The sequence below is a fragment of the Solea senegalensis genome, linkage group LG6 (assembly GCF_019176455.1).
Source record: "Solea senegalensis isolate Sse05_10M linkage group LG6, IFAPA_SoseM_1, whole genome shotgun sequence".
Classification (NCBI taxonomy): domain Eukaryota; kingdom Metazoa; phylum Chordata; class Actinopteri; order Pleuronectiformes; family Soleidae; genus Solea; species Solea senegalensis.
Window position 1 is genome coordinate 12,585,324 of NC_058026.1, and position 22,833 is coordinate 12,608,156.

Here is a 22,833-nt window from a genome sequence, read left to right on the forward strand (position 1 = left end):
GTGATGGTATTTGATGCATGCGCTTCTTTTGAAGGATAAAGACAGAAAAAACGAGGATTCCCGGTGAGTAGTCAGGCAGTTTTGCAGACAAACGATGCAACCATTGGCACACAGAACAAAGAAAAAAAACAAAATATTTCAGAACAAAGGCATTCAAAAAGAAATCCAAGACCACTGTATTGCTACCTTTTTAAAAAAAAGGAGGGAAAAAGAAGGTGAATTAAGCAACAGATTCATCAGTTGGAACACAATGCAAAAAACATCAATTGAAGAGATTGTACAAAAATTACACACAGCCAACCAAGAGCGCATCACATCACCAGAAGTGAGCAAAACTAGCCAATCAGCAAGCATCAGATGCAGCAAAAGACTGATCAAAAAAGGCTGGCAGCCTTACCAATCAAATACATATCATACAGAGAGAGGAGAGAGGGTGCGGGGAGCAGAATGACAGAGAAAAGACAGAAATATGGAAGGATGCAAGAGGAGCCAGTCCACATGAAAAGACACAGAAAAACACATACATGATGTGGAGAAGAGAGAGACAGAGAGACTGAATAATCCATCCAATTGTGCAATTCTTCTAATGAACAAACAGAAACAACAAGATGCAAAACACACATTCAAAGTACATCCAACCATTTTGCCTACATTGGATCTAACTGTGCGTGAGTGACAATGAAGAAAAAAGCGAACACAGCGAGAGAGAGAGAGAAGAGTCTTGATAAAAGACAAGGAGGATGGGGGATGCAAATATCATTCCTCAAAAAACTCAAATCAAACCATGGTTGTGAAACACTGCCAGGCATTCGAGATCAGTGTCGCACACCAGAAGAAACCATGAAGCACACAACCACCGACATCCAGAACCAAACTGATCAAAGAGTAAAACAACGGCCTCTCTTTAAAGAGACGATGAAGAATGAAGAGATTATGGGACTTCAACTGTGGCTACGCTTGCTGTGTTTGGGTCGAGGATCATTATGTGATTGCAGCTCGTTTTCCTTCTTTCTCAAATGCTAAATTGGTGCATCCTTCTGTGCAGCCGGGGGCGCTGCAGTCACGTTCGTTTGGGGACATGTTTGCAGATGGACGGATGTTGGACTTGATGCAACCTCTGTTTCACTCTGAGGTAAGATTAAGTTTTGCAGCAGGTGTTTAATTTACATCGAGGATCTTTTACCTCTTTGCTTCTTGAGAGAAATCCCTTTGAGGCTGTGGGATACAATCAAAACGTGACTAATATTGCACCTACATGTGCTTTCCATTTATATTATGCTATTTAAAATGATTTGATAATGTTTGCAATGATAATTAAGGGGTTACATAGTTAGCAATACTCATTTCATCATTTCAGTCCAAAGGTCTCCCATTCAAAGTGTATTTAATGTCAAATAATACATAAATAAACAACAATTTACAGCACTATGATTACCACCATAACATATAAATAGGTAACATCAGGTGTTACAGTCGTTTGCAACAGTTACAATTACAGTTGTAGGTAGTTTAATGGATATAAGAAGAACACTGACACTAAAAGGGTCTTTCACATGCGTGCACGTGTGTGGACAGCAGCTGACGCGTCTGTGTTCTGCTGCCACTGCAGGAAAACTGCACACGTGAAAACAATGTCATTCTTTTGCATGTTTGTGGGAAATGAGCAATGAGTTACGCAAAGAGACATTAGAGTTAATGAGAGGGGAAACACCCACTATTGAGGAGTTTGTTTATTTGTTTGTTTGTTTTTCCACAGAGCCTTTATGGCATCTCAGTAAAAATGCTGGTATGCATCCATTTAGACAATGTTAGGATTATGAGGAGGTTCTTATGATATTTCCTCTCCTGTGAAAAGTCTCTGGCCCGAACACCTTTGAGAGCCCCTGCTCTGTGTGGCACATACACTCTCGATAAACACATAAAAACTCTTTGTTTTTGAAAGTTGAGTCTGAACAGCGACATCTCCACAACTACCTGCGGTCTACAGAGAGTGGTGCAGGAAGGAATAATCAAGTGCAACAGCACACCACCGTTAAACGGACAACTATTAGCCTCTGTTCAGGAAAGCTAACATCGCAATCATGCTTCAGCATGCTGTCCCACTAAGGTGCAAAAAATGCATCTATTGGCTGACACATGACACAGAGATGACATAGTACTACTATGGCGTCATACAGATGACGAGAAAGAGAGTAAACCATGCAGGATACAGCTCTGGAATTAAATGCTGAATGCAGTTAGAGAGGTGATTGAAATGAATGCATAAGAAGTGGTAGTCATAGTTGTTGCAATTGCAGATAGATGCAGTACATTCACTTATAAAAGTGGCCTTTATAATGCCATGCGGTCAATGGCTAATGTCCTAATCGTTTCATTCACCACCTCCCCAATCAATCAGAGGATTAGCCAATCAGGTTCTGTCAATCAATCAATCAACCAATCAAGCCCCCCTTCACTAAAGGAGTCTTTCATTTGGGTGTTGGGTGCATTTTATTTCATTTGGACGGATGGGGTGGGGGGAGGAGTCATTCAAAGATGATGCCATGTGTACACAACTTACCGTTGCCAGGGAAACGGCGTGAGGACACGCGAGCAGTTACCGTGGAGACTGACAACAACAACAACATACAAAAATCATCAGGGAAATAGAGAAAATATATGTAAGAAAGAAATGATGAACCAAAAGAAATAGAAAAACAAACAAAACAGAAAAAAAACAAAAAACGAGGTAATGAAAAGCAACCTCCACCCTGTGGTAGAGAGGAAGTGATGTAACAGGTCACGTGTCAACAGTCGACTAACAAGTATCAGCCATTTCACAACAATCTAATCTCGTCAGTTTAAAACCCACCACACACACAGATCATTGGCTACTTAGAAAGTACCTTAGAAAGAGGGGAAACAAATTGAAAAGGTCGACATTTTACATTTAAGCTACCCTTTATTATTAGTTTTATTATTATTATTGTTGCCCAGATTATAATCATAGAAGATAATCACTCAAAAATTTGACTTGGCCTCCAGTGTTTATGTTACCTGACTACATCACATGATAGGGAAGTGGACAGAGATATGGAGGGAGAGGTGGACAGCAGAAATGTAGTCGCACATGGGGACACAGACAAGGGACGGACAGACGGACGGACAGACAGACAGACTGGCCTGGTGAAAAAGAGCAGAGAGAGATGGAGGAGAACCAATATGTACAAAAACAAAAGGACAGAAGAGGGAACGACAAGTGTCTACGATATTCCCTCAATTTGTTCATTCTCTCTTTACCCTCCGTGTTTCTGCACACCCACACACACGAGACGGAGAAAAGTGCAAGACGTTCAAGACCATGCACAAGAGCTTTAGCAGCAAGTAAACGAACAAACAGTGTGATTTAGAAATCAAGAGCTTGAGCAAATGGAAAATGCATGGTGTATTTGATCTCAGAGGCCATTTGCAAGTGAAACCTGAGCTCATGCTGACAACTTTAAAAAAAATAAGGTGATAAAAAAAAAAAAAATGCCACAACAAAATACACTTCCATGAGAGCTGGCGTTCTTTTTAAGCAGTGGTCGATGCAAGTGTGTGTGCAAACATTTTTTTTTTCCCACCATTCATCTTGCACGTCTGAAAACCTCTTTTTGAAGCATCAGAAATGACACCACATTTCATCACGGCAGACTCATTCGCAAAAAAACTGTCCCCTGAAAAGGCTTCCATCATGCATCAGTCTCTTAACACATCAAACATTAAAATAAATAAATAAATACTGCAACCCAGAGGCACCCGTTTAACATTAGGGGAGAGGAGAAAAACGCTAAGATGACATCTGACCACTAAGATCCATTCATGCATCAGACGGTATCATTGTACAGCAAGCACAGTTTTCGAGGAAAATAACTGAGAGGCCATTAACTGCCCTTCCAGTCATAAAGGCAACCATAAACTGAAAATAGCCACTCATCGTGATCATGGAAGGAGTGATGATGGTGATGGAAAAGGTGCAAGGAAACAAAAACAAGTCAAGTCCTACATGCTGTGACAGAAGCATATTATCGTCTGCGACTGTGTCATAGTGACATCTTGCCGGCCATGCCTGTTGTGTAGCCACTCCACCCAGCATGCTTTGCAAACCACACAGCTTCGAGGTCAAGGTGCAATGAACAGCCCACGACATTAACAACAAGAACAAACGCCGGCATCAACATTAACGGGAAGTGCCGTCAAGAGAGGCGTCTGTGTGCACGGCACCACTGCACCATGCTACAGTAAAGACAGAGGGGTTAGATTTGAACACATACATACAGCCAACCTGGAAACCTTCTCCGGGGCAGAAACACAAACTCATTCTCATTGTCGGACATGGAAGGGAAAACGGGGGAGAGAATGATCACTGTTGCTAAGATGGTGAGTTACCTCGATTTTACGTCCTTCCACCAGCGTGCCGTGCAGCTTCTCTCTGGCCCTCTCTGCATCTGCACTCGACTCAAACGTTACAAAACCAAAACCCTGCCGGCAGAGAAGAGACGAGAATGGAAAAAGACAAGGAGGAGGAGGAGAGTGAGCAAATGATGGAAGTCGCTGTTAAGGTTTGTCTTTGACTTCACTTGTGTTGATATATTATAAGGAATCAGAGGGCTGAACTATGAAGATCAGTGGCTTAGCGAGGTAAATTGAGACTTAAAGAGTTTTGTGTGACATAAAGGTGGCTCTCTATTAACCTGGTTAGATCACCACGGCAACCTGGCTTTAAAATGAACATTAAAGAGCTGCACTTAAATTAGTCAGCCTCTTTGGATGTGGTTTGACCATTCTAGTGAGATTGGGGTGACAGAAACACCGTCCAAGATACAAAAATATGCATTAATCAACAACCTGAGCTGACCCACTTCTCCCTCCCTGTGCACAGACTGTAAAAGTGCACCAACACAGACCGTCGTCATCTCTTTTTCCATACATCTCTGAAACACACAATCTAATTAAGATAATGAACTGTCTCCCTCCCTCTCTATTAACACAAGTTGATGCTTTTTAATGTAAACTGATCTACAAAGACATCTACATAGTGTGGCACATCCTCTCCCTTTTTGTCTCTGATATTGTTGATTATTCATTCATTCACACATCTGCCAAAAAAACGACTTTAAACGCCAGTTTGTGCAGAAATAGAGCCAAATGCTCCAGTTCACATGAACGTGCACAGAGCCAGAAGGAGGCCACCTGGATTGACAAAGCATGCAACCACGGTCACGATACTTGTTATCTCTGACTGAGGCTTTAGGTTTCGTTGAGCCACCTCACTCAAATAAAGCCTGGCTGTGTTGAACAAGCTTTCTTAGTACAGCCCTCAGGTGTTATTCCAGCATCTTACCTTGGATCCCCTCTCATTGAAAATGATCTCAACGTCAAGGATCTTGCCAAATTGCTGGAACAAAAGAGGAAACACGGAAATGAAAAGACTGAATGAGCATGCAAGTCCTGTGTTGCACTCTTGCCACGGCGTGTCAGCACTGTTCAACCATGATGAGCTGGCACTGAGACAGCTCTGGGAGTCCTTTCTCTCCCACATTTTACGTGCCTCTGCTTTTTTTTTCCCTGTGCATCACATTTCACAGTCCTTTCCCCAATACAAAAGAACTGAGCACAGGACCATGTTTGTTTGTTTTTTTACACTTGACTTCAAATATCATGTTGACAAGCTGATACTGAAAGAAGCGGTTGTGGATATCCTGTTTCAATATGACAACAGCAATTCCTTTACATGCAAAAACATTGTGAAAGAATCATATCAACTGTAGTGTACCAACCCCAAACATCTGCCGTAGGTCAGGGTCTCGGAAGCGGAAGGGGATGTTGGACACGTGGAGTCGCTTGGGGGTCATCTTGGAGTCTGAGTCGTCCCCAGCGCCTCCACTGACTCCTCCACCTGAGCCAACCCCAGACTGGCCGTCAATCTGAGAGGAGCCATCTGACTGCTGGGGCAAAAGGACATGCGGGAGACACAGAGGAGATAAAGAGGGGGAAACACAAAGGTCATGGCTCAATGAAGCTGTGAGATGAGATGATAAACACATCTTTACATTGTTGTAGCTGTAGATTTCAATGTCTGCTGTTAGTTTTCTTTAACTGGTTAACGTTTTTGTTTATTTACAGGTATTTCGAAACAGAAAATCAGGCAACTTTATTTCATATTTGCAGTTGATTTCATTTAGTTTGCAACACGTTTATTTTTTTCTTCAAATCTATATGTTTAGTGTGAAAGTACAGGGGCATACACATACAAATTTAAAGAGACTAACTTGTCATTTTGGGAAATAAATGATGTGCTTTCCCACAGAAAGATATTGGACAAGAAAGCTGCCATGCTTTGTTTTTCTCAGTCCATTCACTTATGTAACAAGATTTTGCTGAGACAAGAACTTCTTACAGTCAAACTTAAAGCGGACTGAGCGACTGCCAAACAGTGCCAGGCACAATTCAAGTGACGGCTGATTTAGATCCAAGTTACACGTACAAAAATGTAATATGCTAAAAAGATATTTAGATAAAAGACATTTTCCCCTTATACACAAAACACTTTTAACTTATCGGTTTATAACCTATTTAAAGGTCCAGTGTGTGACATATAGAAGTGTGTCATCACTAATAAAATTAATTGGTTTTCCTTAGTATAATACCTTTTACATGTACTTAAGCAAAAGCAGTGCTTTACAGAGGCTGCCATGTTTCTACTGCAGCATGACCAGACAAACCAGCCAGGGCGCATCTTTCATGTTTCGGAGCAAAGACTTTTTAAACAAACGGACAAGAACAACAACCTGTGTGGTATGTGAGGGCCACCATAGTTCCCTGATACAGTTGAGTGGACAAGTGTTTGTTACAATCCACAGTCTCACCATAGATGTCACTAATTCTTACACAACAGATTTTTAAATGCATCTGTATTTGTGATGGGGTCAAGTTGAGATTTCCCACACAAACACAAACAAACAAAAGTGTCACATATGACAGTAGCGTGAGGATTTCTGCAGTATTAAAATTGTGTTTTCATGTGGGCAAGGTCAAATTGGTGCAGCTTTTTTGTTTTTTGTAGGTAAATCTGTCTTTATCAATGCACACTCTGGCTCTGTTGCACTCAGATGTGGGCTGTACAAAGAGGAAGAGGCTGGCACTCACTTGGGCACCGAGGCTGTTGGCGGCATTGGCGGCACCGCTCACTGCTCCGCCAGCTTCCACAGGACCCTGCACTGCCCCCGCTGCGTACAGGCTGCCCCCGTAATCCAGAGCCAGGCCATTCTGGGGGGGTGGAGGAGGTGGCGGAGGGAACGCAGAGAAAGGTGGGGGTACAAGTCCCTCCTGACCGCCAGCACTATCCTGAGAGCCCTGTTTAAAGAAGGAAAGTGTCAGGGAAGGTGGTGGTGAGTGACCGATGAAGTCATCAGGTGAGATTCCATGGTTGTCATGTTTTACCGAGAGCATCACTCGAACACAGACGACACAACTCTCACGAGAGCTCTAGTCTAAAAGTCATAAAAGCCTGGCTATTATATTTCCCTTTCCCCGTGTGTAAATATGTGCCTGTATCTACACCCCCGCTCATTAAACATTCACTGCAGCCACATCTATTATTAAGGGTCAAATGCCTCGATGCTCTGAGTGTTGTACAATGGTGAGTGTCTCGCACACTCTCACAAACGCCTCTGCACACAAACCACCTTTGACACACCATCACCCACACACCTCAACGCTCACACAAAAGGACCAGCTGTTATTGAGGCAGCCTGCCTGAGGACTGTGTGTACATTATTACCCCCAGCAAGTTACTGATAATCAAGTGCTGAGGAGAACAATACGAGCAACCCGCAAACACAAGGTGGAGACACGAAAACATTAAATGCACGTACGCACACGCGTGCACCGTCTCTCACACACACATTCCTTGCTGCTGGCAGAGAGGCATGGATACCCTAAATGGTAACACTTAGAGAGCAGAGGGAGACAGCAGGGATGAGAGAGAAGGGGGGATGGATGATAAAAGGCGATGACTGATGGAAAAGGCATGACCTGTTTCTGATCATAGCTGCACAGGATAAACCTAGCTACTTTCACATCGCTCTCTCAAAACTGCGCGTAACTTCTCAGTCACATCGAGACTGAGAAAACGCGAGATGCAGAGTCCAGAGTCAGGCTCCTCACTGTGTGAAGCTGACGGCAAAACTGGAAAAGTCAGTAGAGAGACCATGAATGTCTCTACACGAGTTTAATTCATACTGTTGTAGTGAACGTGGTGATCAGTGGACTCACACCCGGACCAAAACAAGAGACGGGTGTTTATTATCCGACAGTAAAATTAGAATATTTAGTCATGTGCACACAGTGATTAGTAAAAGTATCAAAAATACCACAATGCAAATCCATATAATAAAAGACAGCCATTTTAAAAATAAAATGCACAACAACCTGCCATCAAGCTAGCATTTTTCAAACCCAATTTCTTTTCCCCATGACATGCATAATGCCTCTAAAAAGGCTTAGAGCTCTATTTGACATCTGCTCTGCTGCATGGTCTGTGTGTGGGTGTGTGTGTGTGTGTTGTGTGTGTGTGTTTGTGTTTGTGTGCGCTGAACAATTAATTGAAATTCTATCAAAATTGCAATATGACCTAGTACAATTTTCAAGGTGGTGCAATATTTGTTAAAGCCAAAATGTGTTCCAAATTACCATTTTAGATTAAATATTGCCCTGACTTATACAAATCACCTTCTACAGACTGAAGAAAACATCTTTGTTTCTCACAGATCGGCACAAATATCTCACAGTAATCATCATAAATGATTATTATGTAAAAATGACCGTTTCCTCTCTTATCGTGATTCATATCGCAAGCTCAGCCAAAATAATCACTCTTAGATAGTTACATTTAGGGTTACAATAAAAATTGTGGATAGGCATTAACTGGTTGTGGAGAGGGTTAGGGATCAAGCTTGCTGTCCAAATCAACGGAAGTTGACGCAGCGTCCCAAGAAGTTGAGGAAAGTAGAGTTAGAAGTTTAAGCTCAGGTGATGATCTAGAAAGTTAATGAACATCTATGAAACATCCCAAAGACTCACCTATCTGTGTGTGCGAGTGTGTGTGCGTGCGTGCGTGCGACTTACTGACAGAACACGGTGATGCTCAGATCTCAGTTGCACAATAGATCACTGTCCCTTTGGGAGTGATAAAAGTGTGGGAGGCTTTGTGTGTGTGTGTGTGTGTGTGTGTGTGTGTGTGTGTGTACCATCTGTCTCCCAGATTTTGACCTTTTTTAGCGTCACACCTGTGACATGGTAGCCAAATCCCTCGATTCACTGACAAACCAGTGACGCACTCAGTCGGCACAGATCACATCGATATTTTGACATGACTGCAGATGAGCTGCACCGGGTAAACTGTGTCGATTTTATGTCAGAGTTTGTCCTCGCTGACAGACAAAATTAAATACGTCCGTCTTATGTCTAACATTTACAAAGTATAAAATAATACATCGGTTGCTTGAAAATATTTTTAGTGAAGCAAACAATAATTTACAGATCATTTGAACCCAGATTCAAAAAATAACTTTAAAAATCTAATTTTTTATTGCTAATTTACATTTAATGATTTATTGATATGATTAATTTATTGTATGTTACATGATCATAAAATGATGCTCCTTTTCCAAAATGTTTTGAATCTTTAAATTAACACACCAATCCTATAATTTTATCAATAATTATAAAAACCACTTGCTACAGATAATACATAAAATAGATTAAATATAATATATACAATAAACTATGATTGGGCGTTTTTAATAAAAGGTTTGGAGACTATTATTTATTACTTTGACACGAACAGGTCTCAGCAGTTAAATCACAGAGCAACTGTTTAGCATTAATCTACAGGTTATATATTCAATTGGGTGTCGTCAGAAATGACTTTACCCCAGTGGCCACTCCTCACTTTCCCTGCTGATTTCAGAGCAAAGGAAGCCGTAGCAGGAATTACATGTAGTTCAACCACGTTGATCTCAAACCTTTTATGACTGCAGCTCAGGTTTTCCAGTCGAGATTTCATGACAATCACTACCAGCAATCCTGTTAGCTCACGCTCTCTCCGCTCCCTGATAGTGCAGTAAATACAGGTTTATCACCAATCTTTACACTGTAAACCTGGCACTGACTTGTGTGCCCACGCTTATACAATTTTGGCGCCGTCACAATAAAGTTCCAGGCACAAGCAACCAGATTACTGACCACAGTGTTCAGGTTTTAACTTCATTCGTGTTTTCAGAGAGGCGATGTGTCCGCTCAGCTAAACCCTGCAGCTGTATGAACCTCTTTCCAAACTCCTTTCGCAAACGTCACAACATCTCTCAAATCTTTGCTTTCCCGTGCCGTTACACAGCCATAAAAATGACTATGACTTTGCTTATATAACACTAATGTGGATGTATATGTACATTTAAGTCTCGAAAATGTGGTCAATCTTATTACTACAGAATATATACACCCGTGATGCGAGTAATGACAACATGAACTTGAAGCCTGAATTCATTATATTAATTTGTTCATTGTATAATGTGTTGGATTTAGACAGAAGAATTGAGCTAGGGCTAAAATATTACCCAGTTTAGACAGGGACATAAAAATACATAATATGCGACGCTACACGATGAATTACTTTCATCCTTGTGCAACCGTTTGCAGAGGTGAAAATGATATTGGGCGGAGCAAGTCGTTCTGGGTCACCAGGTAGGGGCTAACCTGGATGATAAACACAAATGGAGAAACTGGAATCCACCTGCTGGGACCAACTAGAAAAGGGAAAGTTGATAGCCGAGCGCTGGTCAAATGATAAAATGGGAGGAGTAGAAGATGATATGGTCGTGACACTGACACCAAAAACAGAAACTTTTCTGTCTATGTGAAGGTAAAGTGTCGGGTCCCAGCCACACGGAAACAGAACAAAAGGTTAACAGTATTTTTCCTTTGTTGTTTTCCATAAACAAGGTATCGTTTCAGGAAAGGTCTTCATCTGCCAGTGCAAGAAAGAGGTGGGATTATGACATCACAGTAGCGTATATTGGTTGTCCACACAAAAACGCAAGGGTGGCGTTTTGAGATTTTCCTCACTCAAACAATAGCGTTTTAGTGCTCATATAATGCAGATATGATTAAAAAAAACTTAAAAGACTTAACCAAGACTTGCTTTCGTGTGGACAGCTTTTCAAACAGGTTTGGAAAACTAATGGCACTTTTCCACTAAACAGTTTTTGCACTATTCGGCTTGACTCTACACAGTTTGGTATCAGGCATGTTTGTTTTCCATACAATAGTACCTCCTCAACATGGCTGGGGTCGTCATAGCACGGCTGCGCAAAACTGCTGTGATGTTGTTTTATACGTGACACAAACAGACAAACGAGTGAACACTGAATCGTGAGAATCAGTTCATTAAAAAGATGAGTTCAGTACTTCCTGCATGACCGGAGCACAGACTCTGTCTGACACAGTCACTGAGCTAAAGCACGGCTGAATGGGTTGTGATTCGGCTCAGGATCACCACTTTCAGCAGTGCTGTCACTAAATACACCAGACTCCTCTGTTGAATATTGAGATTTTAATAATGTCCTTGCTGATCTACAGTTCTGCATTGATTGATTTGATTCTTGAGTCGGACGTCGCGCTCACGACTCTCTGCCAATCAGTGGCCGGCAGTCTGTCAACGTCACATTTTAATATCGGCTCAGCTCACTCAGGAACGTCGCCAGAGCAGGTACTAAAAAAGCACCAGGTACTATCACTAATGAAAAAAAGCAAACAAAACGAGTAGAACCAAGCGGAGTCATGCTAGAACTGTATAGTGGAAAACAGCCATAGGAGGAATTACAGTGCAGTTCTTCCAACGGCAGAGTCGATGTATCGGTCGTTCTGTTGGGCCACCCACTAGTGTGTTGCACACTCTTCAGTAAACACATTCATCATCTGCATGCTGTCATTAACATGGATCTTAAAGCACTGCTGTGCAAAGTTCAGACTAAGAGCAATAAAAAAAAAACAACCGAGTACCTCTTATTAGATTTGTCAGGAAACTACCCTCCTACTCTGCATTAATATGTTCAGCATGGCCCCACTATTGTCATACTCCAGTACCAACATTCATGACTCATGACACAACTCACTCGACTACAGATGAGTCAGTCATGGATTTGACAAGCTGTGATACAACTCAGACAGAATGATAGTGACTTGGATTTTAATGATTCACACTTGGGGTGTTCTTTATTTTGGCTGTGACAGTTATATATCATTCTCTTTCCATACCACTGATAATATCATATTTCTGAGTCAGACCATCCTCCTCATTGCCGTTACTCATACACAAAATAGAGACTCTACGGTACAGCTTTGCAGGAGGATGGACAATCCCGGCTGTTGCTGCCAGACCAAAATAGAAGCGGAGATACTGGCCAGAAACAACTTGTATTTGTATTTGACGATTGGCCTTTTCAGAGGAGATCCATTTTAGCCCTCCTCTCTCTACCTGATACACTATGTCAACAGCTCGTTATCTCCCGAAATAGTGGGTTCCTGCCTGCATGCTTTGGGGTTTTCTGCCCACAAGCTACAGGCCTTTTTTGGCTGCAAGTGGCATCAGGACAAAAGCATCAACTGAAGAAATTCACATAAGATAAAAGGAGGAAAACAAAGGCAGAGAAGGGGGGTATAATTTTGAAGAGAATTGCCGCCTTGTTCACAAGCATGCAGTATGCTGTGCGTTTGTGCTCGATTTGTTTGTGTACATCATGTCATGTGCATGTCAGCGTGTGTGTGTGCGTTTGTGTCCATACTCTCCCCTGGCGTGAAGGCATTAAGGGTTGTGTAAGTGTATGTGTTGGCCAGGCAAAGCCAGTGACTCAGTGCAGTGGCTGTGGCTGTCTTACTTCTGGGTCAGTTAGCAGCAGCAAGTGTGTCTGAGGAGGAGGCATGTTGTAGAATGTGCTCGTCTGCAGCAGCCTCACTACACGAGGAGAGGAGAGGAGAGGAGAGGAGAGGAGAGGAGAGGAGAGAGGCTAAGAGCTAACTGGGGCAGCACTGGGTCATTTCACATGAATAATGACGTTTCAGGATTACTTTCTCGAGCCTCAAGCTATTATTCTATAGTCTAATTCAACAAACTTGATGATGGCAAACGTGATTCATACCATTACAGAGGCTTAAATTTTGTCTTAATAATCATATTAACTGGAGAAATGGTGCTCAGCTCAGATCTTGGCTCTTGACTCTGCTGTTATTACCCAAGCTGCAAACAGCTGGAGAAACGTTTCTGTCGTGTCTGCAGCATACAGATGAGCCAGGAGACACCCTCTTGTTAAATTATTCCAGCCCACGTCAAACCCTCTTCCTCCTCCATCACTCTTCCTCCTCCCCTCTCTGCTCCTCTTGCTGCTGTTCTCCCTATCCTCCCACTCTCTCTGCTGTGTGCTTCACTTCTTTACGCTTCATAAAATCCAGACGGGACCCTTGCATACGTCCCACCCCCACATATGTCAATCAAGACCATTTGCTTCATAGCAACAGGATATCAGCAGTGCCGCGGCTCCTCCTCCCACACTCATCTCCATCTCCTTATAGGGTAGCATGTCTGCTTGTCAAACAAACCCCTCCCCTTCTTTTCCATGTATAGTGTCACAAATGATTGCCCTTTTCCACAGGCCAGTTCTGGGAGACACCTTTTCCACAAACCGTACATTTACAGGAACAAATATACACAATATGACATGCAAACCAACCATCATCTCCTTGTTGGCTGTATCAATGCTCTTCCTGCACCTGCTGCAGAAGAATAATAAAAATAAACATCCCAGGACAAAAAGATGGTGACATTATCCATCCACAATCACTCTTCATTATAGACACACAGGCCTCCGCTGACAAACATGTGCAGGTGAGCACACAAACACACTCACACACAGATGTATATTTACCCAACATTCACCCGCCTCCTCCAATATATTAGCGATTACTATGGAACAAGTTTATCTTGTTTTGCACTCAGATAGAGCGCTCTGTAGATAGAGCAGCTTCCATCTGATCGTCCAGTGCATTTTTAAAAAATGAACAAAAGCAGCTGGAGGACAGTGTTGTTACTGTCAACTGCACCACCAAAGAGTCGGCAAGTGCAATCCCTATCTATTTCAAAGGCAGGTTGTTTTTTAAAAACCACGCAGATGCATCACAGCAAGTGCTTTCAGAGCCATTAGGAATGCAAATGGCTGCTGAAGAGGCAGACCAGTTACGGCAGCTCAGTGTTTGAGCAATTTCATAACAGCCTTTTTTTCCAGCACGGCGCAAAAGGTGTTTGACTCGCATGGATTTCCCATCAACATTTTCCTCACGCCTCGAAACATCCAACAATCTCAACCAAATGAATGAGTCATGCAAGTTTCCACAGCAACATGGCTCATTGGGATCATTTAACAGCCATTATTGTTAACCCTGCAAAAGAATCAATAACAAGATTTTGGGGGTGGAGGAGGTTGATGGGTGGGTTGGTGGGTGAGTCCTCACTCTGCGTTTGCAGTTTATGCAGAAGTGTGGCAGAGAGTATTTTTTGCAGCAGGTAGGCGTCTCTCCCTTGCCTTAGGGCTCACGCTTAGGTGGGGCTTGAGAAAATATTTTAGTCTTTCGCTCTCAATCTGCTACTTCAACTCTCTTCTTCTGCACAGGCCAAAAATATTAGCAGAAAGTAAGACATGAAAGAACTAATAAATTACCCCTGCCATGAGGCAACTATTACGCAGACACGCATAAGCGCAAAGTCAGCTTTACAGTCTGAAATTGCGTCACTGAACACTGAACAATCTATTTTCCTCCAGTTGACCTACAATTATCATCTCTGTTACTCTCCATCTCGTTCAGCTTGCATTTCTATCTCTGCATACTTTCAGCTCTCTCATCCATGGGATTCCATGGTAAACTGACCGTAGGTGTCCAGTCACCTCAAAAAATATTAATTTTTCTATTTTCCCCGTTCCATTATCTCTCTCTCTCTCTCTCTCTCTCTCTCTCTCCCTCTCTCTCTCTCATGCAACCCCTCCCCCACGCTTCCATGAACTCTTAAAGGAAAACATTGAGATAACAGCTGCCGTGGCCCCAGGGAAAGCGAGAGGAGGGAGAAAAGAGGTCAAACAGTAAAGAAAGCAGGAATCCAAGGTACAGCTGAAAGAGGAGTGTGCACACACAAGCCAAAGACGGGAAGAAAAACACACACGCTCATCCTGACTCACACCGAATGAAATGCAATGATATGAACAAGACACTTCACGCACCAACTTTGCAGCCCACTGTGTGCTTGAGCTTCTGTGCATTTGTCAAATGTGTGACACAGAAATTACAGTGAGGAGGTGTTTGTTAGCTGCAGAGAGAAGATGCAGAGGGAGGACAAGAAAGAGAGAGGCACTGAGAAAGAAAGAAAGAAAAAAGACAGAAACAACTGTTCTGTGGACACCTGTCCCTTTCGCTCACAGGCCTGGAAGACGTACAGAGACAGCTGCAGGGGCAATAGACGACAGACTTTTTCACTTACCTCTCCTCCCCCATTCCTTCACTCTTTCCAGTCTTTTGCCCTCAGTTATTTCAAGAGACTTTATTGAAGTAACAACACAGTAAACTGCTCCATCCAGCTCTAAAGACTAACATGCTGTACTATGTGTTCATGTAGATTCTTAGGCACATACATAATACATGGCAGAGCACAGTTTCTGGCAGGAACAGCTCTTGATGTTCAGATTGCGTGCACCTCTCGCTCGGGGCAGTAGAACAGATGCCACAACGCTGTACGATGATACGCCGCTACTTGTGCATTTCACCATCAGAAATTATAACTTCAGCAATACAACCTCTTCCTTGCTCTCATCTATTCCTCCTACACTGGCTTCAGTGTTTATATACCTTGTACAACGTGGCTGCCAAGTCCTGTCAAGAGTCTGAAATGCCCTGGCTGGACCACTCCAGTAAAGGGGTCAAGTAGAGTCCTCATCTGTTAGTAGTTAATTAACATTTCATGTTCAATGACAAGCGTTTGCCTGCTCTGCCTCCGTTTCATGTGCAGTGGAGCCTGAGCTTTAGCGAAGAGCTACAGCAGATCGTGAAAAGATATCAAGATACACACTCACCGACAACACGGAAGGATAGTACAGTCCCATCATCGTATTCTGTGCAACAACTCCCAACTGTCGTCGCTCCTCTCTCCTTTCCTCTTATCACGCTTCCTGGCTTTCTCTCCCTCTCTCCGAGTCTGTGTCACCTCACCAGCTCAGTCTCTCTTGTCTGTCTCACAGATTCAAAATCTCCCTCTCTCTGCCCCCGCTAGCTCCGGCTGCCCTGCCAACCCCCAACCACCACCCCCACCCCCCTCCCACCTCTTCCTCCTCCTCTGCTGGCCTCTGTCCCCGTCACTCTTCCTCGCTTACTTGCTTGCCTTTCGAGCTCTCCTCCTCCTCCTCCTTTCTCTTTTCCTCTCTGTTCTGTCTTCAGTCCCACTCACTCTTTTCTTTCCCTCTCCCACTCACTCCTTGCCTTTTCCTCTAACCCCAGCCTTCTGTTTTGCTGCTGTGCCCTTGCCCCTTGCCTGCTCATCTCTTCTGTCTCCTCTCCAGTCTTCCTCCTCTCTCTATCTCTCTATCTCTCTCTCTCTCTCTCTCCCTCTCTCTCTCCTCCCTAGCCTGACGCCTCCCCCCTACCTCTGTCACACCTGCAAACTTTCCCCTCCCTTCTGCTTCCCTCTCGTGACGTAGTCCCTCCCTCGACTCTCTCTCCTTCTGTTCTCTTTCTCCATGTAGGTGAGTTAACTGGGGCTGCTGTCACCACTGGGAGTGGAAGTGAAGAAGGCTTTGTTTCTTTCTATCTAGTCCCGTTTTCAGGCGTGCACCTTTTTATGGAAATGTGTTGGTAATTTGGCACATGTTTAGAAAACAAAGGCCACTTCTCAGTAAAAGTAACGACAGCAGCTGACCTGGTAAAAACACGTCCACCATAGATCAGAAGTCTGAATGCTATCAAAATAAAAGGTAGAATATCTCATCATAAGTCATCAATAGTTCATGTATGTGGTTCAAACTGTGACCTAATGTAAGGGCTGCGTAATAAAGCAAAAAACTTGTCAGTTGATATCATGTGAAATATCACGTTACTGTTCGGCACTTTTTGCAGGAGGCAGATTTATTCCTAATAAGATCATTTATATAGCAAAATTAGATTAGGATAGGATAGAACGAGAGATGAGGTGACTCTAATTATTATTATTTCATTACTATGCTCACATACCCGAGTCGAACAGTCGAACAGTATTTCTGATTTTCCACCAGCGGAAGCTCACGTACCACTGGTGGTACACGTACCACAGTTTGAAAACCACGGTTCCAACTGATACCATGTGTTTCATCTCAGTGTTATAAGGTATATATTGAACGTTTGTTATGGTGTTATTGAAGAAAAGCATGATGATTGTTGTCAGTGTGGTATTAGCTGCCTCTGCTGTAACGTGAGTCACTGGTAGTGACAAACATAGACGATTCCCTCCTGGTTCTTAAAATCCTCTTTACAGCTTGTTTCAGCTCATTGTTTGACCAAAACAACAGCAGTTGGCAGCTGCTTCCAACATACAAACAGTGCCGATTACTGTGCACTAACCAGCAGCTAACCACTAGCAGATATTTTTCTCAGATACGTGAAGGAAAACATGCTTTGAGCCGCTTAATGCATCACTAATAGAAGGACGTGAGCGTCTCTGAGTTACATTACATTACATGTCATTTAGCAGACGCTTTTATCCAAAGCGACTTATAATGGAATTGAGTACAGTCAGAGGGGTGGAATCGAACTTGGGACCATTGCGACCACGATGTTTTCGCACATAGGGTACCGGTCTTAACCACTGCGCCACTACACAGTTGACATGTATCATGTCACAAAGGAAATGCTTAAGGAGAGTCGTCCAACACACAGGCCAGTCTTTGTCTTTAGCACATTTAGCAGCTGCATTAAAAACTAATTATTATGACTATTAAGCTTCTATGAAGCAAATTATATTTCCTAAATGACTGAATCTCATATTGCGACTTGTGTGGGTATAAATGTGCATGTCCCTTCATAAAAATGTAATCTTCTCTAAAAAGATATTTGTCTTTTGACAGCAGCTTCTAAACTCTCTGGTGATTTCAAACGTCATACAAATATTGACCGTTGCCTACATTGTGTGAAAAAATAAGTATAATGTGAGACCAAACAGCAACTACAACAGCTGCAGCTGATCGTTCATTTGAATTATGCTTGGGTGCTGCTGCCAGCAATTTTTAAAATATACTCTGTGTGTATGTATATATATACACACATATGCATATGTGTACAATACACGCCTCCATTGCATTTTCATGTATACAACCACAACATTGGGACAGCCATGATGTCATAGGCCCCAACATTCTCTCTTATACTGCACTGTCACTGTCTTTGTTCTGGTCGTCCCCTTCTTTTAGTGATTCATGTTTATTTGGTCTTTTATCTCTACTTTTATTACTTACTCTATATTAGAGTGTAATTTTAATTTTTATTGTAATTTTTTTACTATATTGTATTTTATTTTATTCTATTCTCATTTCTTTAACTGAGCTGTTGTAAATGTGTGTTTCCCCCCTGGGGGAGTAATAAAGTCATTCAATCTTCAATGTTACCTGTATTCTACTTTTATTGTTCTTTCCTTACTCCCCATGGACTTGACTCATTCTGTCTCTGTACACTTATATATTATTATTTATTATTTACAGCGTGCAAGCTTTAGGAGCATGTTCCATGTCTTCTTCTCCACATTTGGTGAATTTCTCTGGCAGCACTACAGCACCATATACAGGCCTGGCATATGCACTACACTGTTTGGGGTCATTTGAGCAGGTTCCTGTGTTTGAAGACATTTCTTGAAACAATATTTATTGAAAACCTTTTAAGACGGAAAACAAAAAGCTCTGTTTCTGTGTGTATAAAGCCTGAAACACTGGGGCCTGTTCAGAGGAACTGAACACAAGCTTTGGTGAGGATCAAAGCGAGTGATTTTCACAGTCCATCGGTCTTGGCACAGAATATGAACATAAACACTTTGGTTTCAAACTTCCAGTTCAACAAACATGTGGACAAGAGACATTTTCTCTCAAACTGTGGGGTACCTGCAGCCACAGCAGGTCTGTCTGTCCTCTCCATATTATTTCCTCATCTTTAGGAATGATAAATAAAGCGGCAGAGCTCCCTGCATGTTTTTGCATCAAGAAGGACACATTTGCAGGACAAAGACATCTCAGCTAGCTGGCAAACCAAAGGCAGTAATGTACAGTAGGAGCAGGTGCAGTTCCTCACGAGTGAACAGATGAACCACTGATTAAGCACCGAGGGTGCTGAAGGTTATATCATTACATCGTTTGAGGATGAGTTATGCTAACTATGGCTCTGGTGCATCATCAAGCTTTGTTTTTAGACATGCCAACAGAACACTGTTTTCAAATGTTACTGCACATGTTGCATTTTCTTTCTATTTTCTGACATATATAGTGGGTGAAGAGGAGACACTCTGCATTTGCTTTGTACATACTTAAATTACTTCTTTATTTTTTTTCCTTTTTTTAAACTTTCACTTGAGAGCAATAATCTATTTTAATTATCTGACATGTATCCTGCTTTTTAACCGTGTCTCAGTTAGCCCTAGTGTGGAGACAACACAAATGTGCTGTATCTTCCACAGACAGATGGTGCCATTAAACGTTGTTTCCTCACACATCAGGCTATGCTGCTCTCCAGGCTTTTCCTTTCAGGAGCCTTTGATCAAATCATTCTCACACTGCTGTTGACAGTTTAGCACCTTGGTGCTGTGGGAGCCAATGCTGCCCGGCATTGTTTTCTTCCTCCCTGCCATTTTTCCACCCTGGTCAGAAGCCAGTTCACACTTCTGTGTCCCTGATGTGGTCCTTTACTGACGTCTTTCCATCCCGACACAACCATTGTTCACACAAGTAAAACTATGATTATTATTTGAACGTGGTCATTAGGGTAGGAGACAGTATTGTCTTGAAAGCTGGCCACTCAACAACACAGCTAGAGCTGAATTTGAGAACATCATCATTTAAAGGTTTGACGAACACCGCTCAACATTTTATGGACCAAACGCTCAATCGATTAATCGAGAAAATAATTGACAGATTAATCGATTATGAAAATAATCAGCAGCTCTAAACACAGCTACTAAAAATTTACAGTGAAGGAAATAGAGTGTACAAGTGAAGGCTTGGGGCTGATGGAGCAGATAAGCAGCCAGAGGCTGTTGGGCATCAAGGAGTGAGAGGGATGAGGGGATTATGGGCAGAGCATGAGAGGATGAGTGGATGAACGGAGGATGATCTAAGGATTAACCACATGAACTGAACAGTCTAATAACACAATCAGTAAGCTAATACAGACAAGAGTAAACAGATTGCAGGCTTACACACGCACACACATGCAGAAAAATAAACATGCAATACAGGTTGTGTTTGGTTCCTTTGCTCTGTGTGGATGGGTATTTGTTTGTTAGCAGAGAGAAAAAAATATTTGCAGGCTTAAAGGTGCTATAAAGGGAAAAAAAAAGGTTTGTTTTTCTCAGATGATTAACAATACTGCTGACTGTTTGAGAAAGAAAAGTCGTGGGAGGGTTGGAAGAGTGAAGGGTGTGGAGGCTTGTCTTCTTCTACACGACTGACAAATTATAATCTACACCCCCACCTTGTGGTTTATAGAGCCTCACTGAGATATATAAAAGCCACATACACACTGTATCCACAAACACCTCAGGATGGAATGGCAGGATATTATGAAACATAGATTTTATATGTTATGTGTGTGCAGTGACGTCAATTTGTCCTTACCTGACTATGAGACGGGTAGCCGTGGTAACCAAGGGTCAAAGGGTCATTATTCTGAAAAAGAAGAGGGCCATTAGTCAATTAAAAAAACAGTTAAATATAATTTTTAATACAGAGGATCATGGGCTCCTTTTTTCCCCAGTTAGTGGTGTCGCTATATTTGACTTTACAGTTCTTTAGTGTTGCCGATTCCAAATCAAATTAACTCCAGTGACACACTCTTGCTATCTCCTCTGGAGTTTTCCACCCAGTGGATCTTTTGTCTGCTTATAAAGACGCTATAATGGGGGCAAGTGAGATGGAGGAGATGAAAAACGGGCAAAAAGTGCCTAGCCACGACTCTTAAATCACAAATAGGTCGGGAGTGACAGTGAGAATGAAGCTCGCTGGCATGAAATACCATTATGAGCCCCGAGGCACCCTCCAATACTTTCCTCTCAGTGTTCTGGTAGCGTGGAGTGGAGACAAATACATCAAACATCTGGTGAGGAATTATCGTTAAATAAGATGCAAAAGCCAAATATTAAAAGATAAATGATGTCTCTTGTCCCTGAAATAGTTTGTAACTCGCTTTATGTATGCTCATTATGCTGTGTTCTGGCTTTTATGTTAATATACTACATTAAGAAGCAGCTTTTCGCAGCAATTACAGCATGCTTTGAAGGACAAAACAGATTTGCCCATCTCCGGCTTCATATCACTACATTAGAAAACAACTCAACTCCTCCCTCCTCTATCTGTCCTTCCCCTGATCTTCTTTTTCATCTGGAACCAATGTCCCACGTCTATTCTGTCCTGAGGGGAAACACTTTGCTCTGCATGCTTCACAGCTTGGGTTTGCCAGATTAACACTGTAGCCATCTAACTCTAGACCCCATGGGGCTATTTCGCTAAAAGTAAGCACAACATTTCCAAATGCAAGAGACCTGGTGTTGGAGAGGGGAGAATGACGTGTCCTCACTATTGAAAAATGCTGTTTGTGCAAGTCTATCTCAGAGCCAAAAATGTACTTAGTGAACTGGCTTTGGGACGTAGAAGCTATAAATAATGAATCACTTCTTAGAGGCTTGAATAACATGAATAAAGTATAAACCTTATTTTACAGTGAGGCCAAACTGTGATGCAATGAAGTGAAGGTATGAAGAAGAGGAGGGATCAAAACAAATAAAAAAATATATATATATATATATATATACGTTGTATGAACAGACATCTGGAATTCATATGATTAAGAGGCTGAGGGAGGAACCAGGGCCAGAAATACAACAGAAAATGGACAGCAATGAAAAGCAAAAACAAAATGAGATGGAGGGAGCAAAGACAATGACTCATACAAGAGGAGTCATGTGCTTAATTTCCTTAAGGAACTGGGAGGAATGGGGAATGGAAGCAGCTCAGGATGAGTGTGCATCCGTCTCTCACTCTACACCACAATCACTTGTGAATAAAATGAAAAATATATAATAAAAATATATAAAGTAAGAGTTAAGACTATTTTAGGGCTAGTGATAAACAGTAGCCAATTCCTGCCAAGGGTTTTTTTTTAATGATATTGTTTTTTTTTGGGGACAAATCGGCTCAGGAAGACTGTCTGAGCAATCATGAGAAAGTAACATCATGACTCGAAGTAAACAGATGGAGAATAGTGGAGGAGGGGGAGACCAAAAAGCCTGAATGAGGGGGGGGACACAGGATGAGAAGCTCAGGCACTTTTGAAGGCCGACTCATAAGTATATGTACATGTAACACTTGACAGAGGCAGAACCAAAGCTTAACACTCCTGTCATACAACAGCTGGAAATAAAACGCCATTTTGGCTGGAAGTTGCACGGTTCAAATATATATACACATATATATATATATATATATATCTGGAATT

General features: G+C 42.2%; 1 protein-coding gene across 5 annotated transcripts in view; it reads right to left on the bottom strand.

The window, feature by feature from the left end:
- rbfox2 (RNA binding fox-1 homolog 2) overlaps window positions 1–22,833 on the bottom strand; it is a 39,086-nt gene that overhangs the window by 9,494 nt on the left and 6,759 nt on the right. For 3 of the 5 annotated variants that reach the window (XM_044027645.1, XM_044027643.1, XM_044027646.1), the window contains exons 2-6: window positions 20,958–21,008; window positions 7,168–7,374; window positions 5,799–5,966; window positions 5,363–5,416; window positions 4,408–4,500 (exon numbers count right to left, since the gene is read on the bottom strand). In XM_044027645.1, the coding sequence (XP_043883580.1) occupies window positions 4,408–4,500; window positions 5,363–5,416; window positions 5,799–5,966; window positions 7,168–7,374; window positions 20,958–21,008 (573 nt within the window). Of the gene's footprint in view, window positions 1–4,407; window positions 4,501–5,362; window positions 5,417–5,798; window positions 5,967–7,167; window positions 7,375–16,190; window positions 16,412–20,957; window positions 21,009–22,833 lie in introns of those variants that run through there. The other 2 variants (XM_044027644.1, XM_044027647.1) reach the window with 2 other exon arrangements.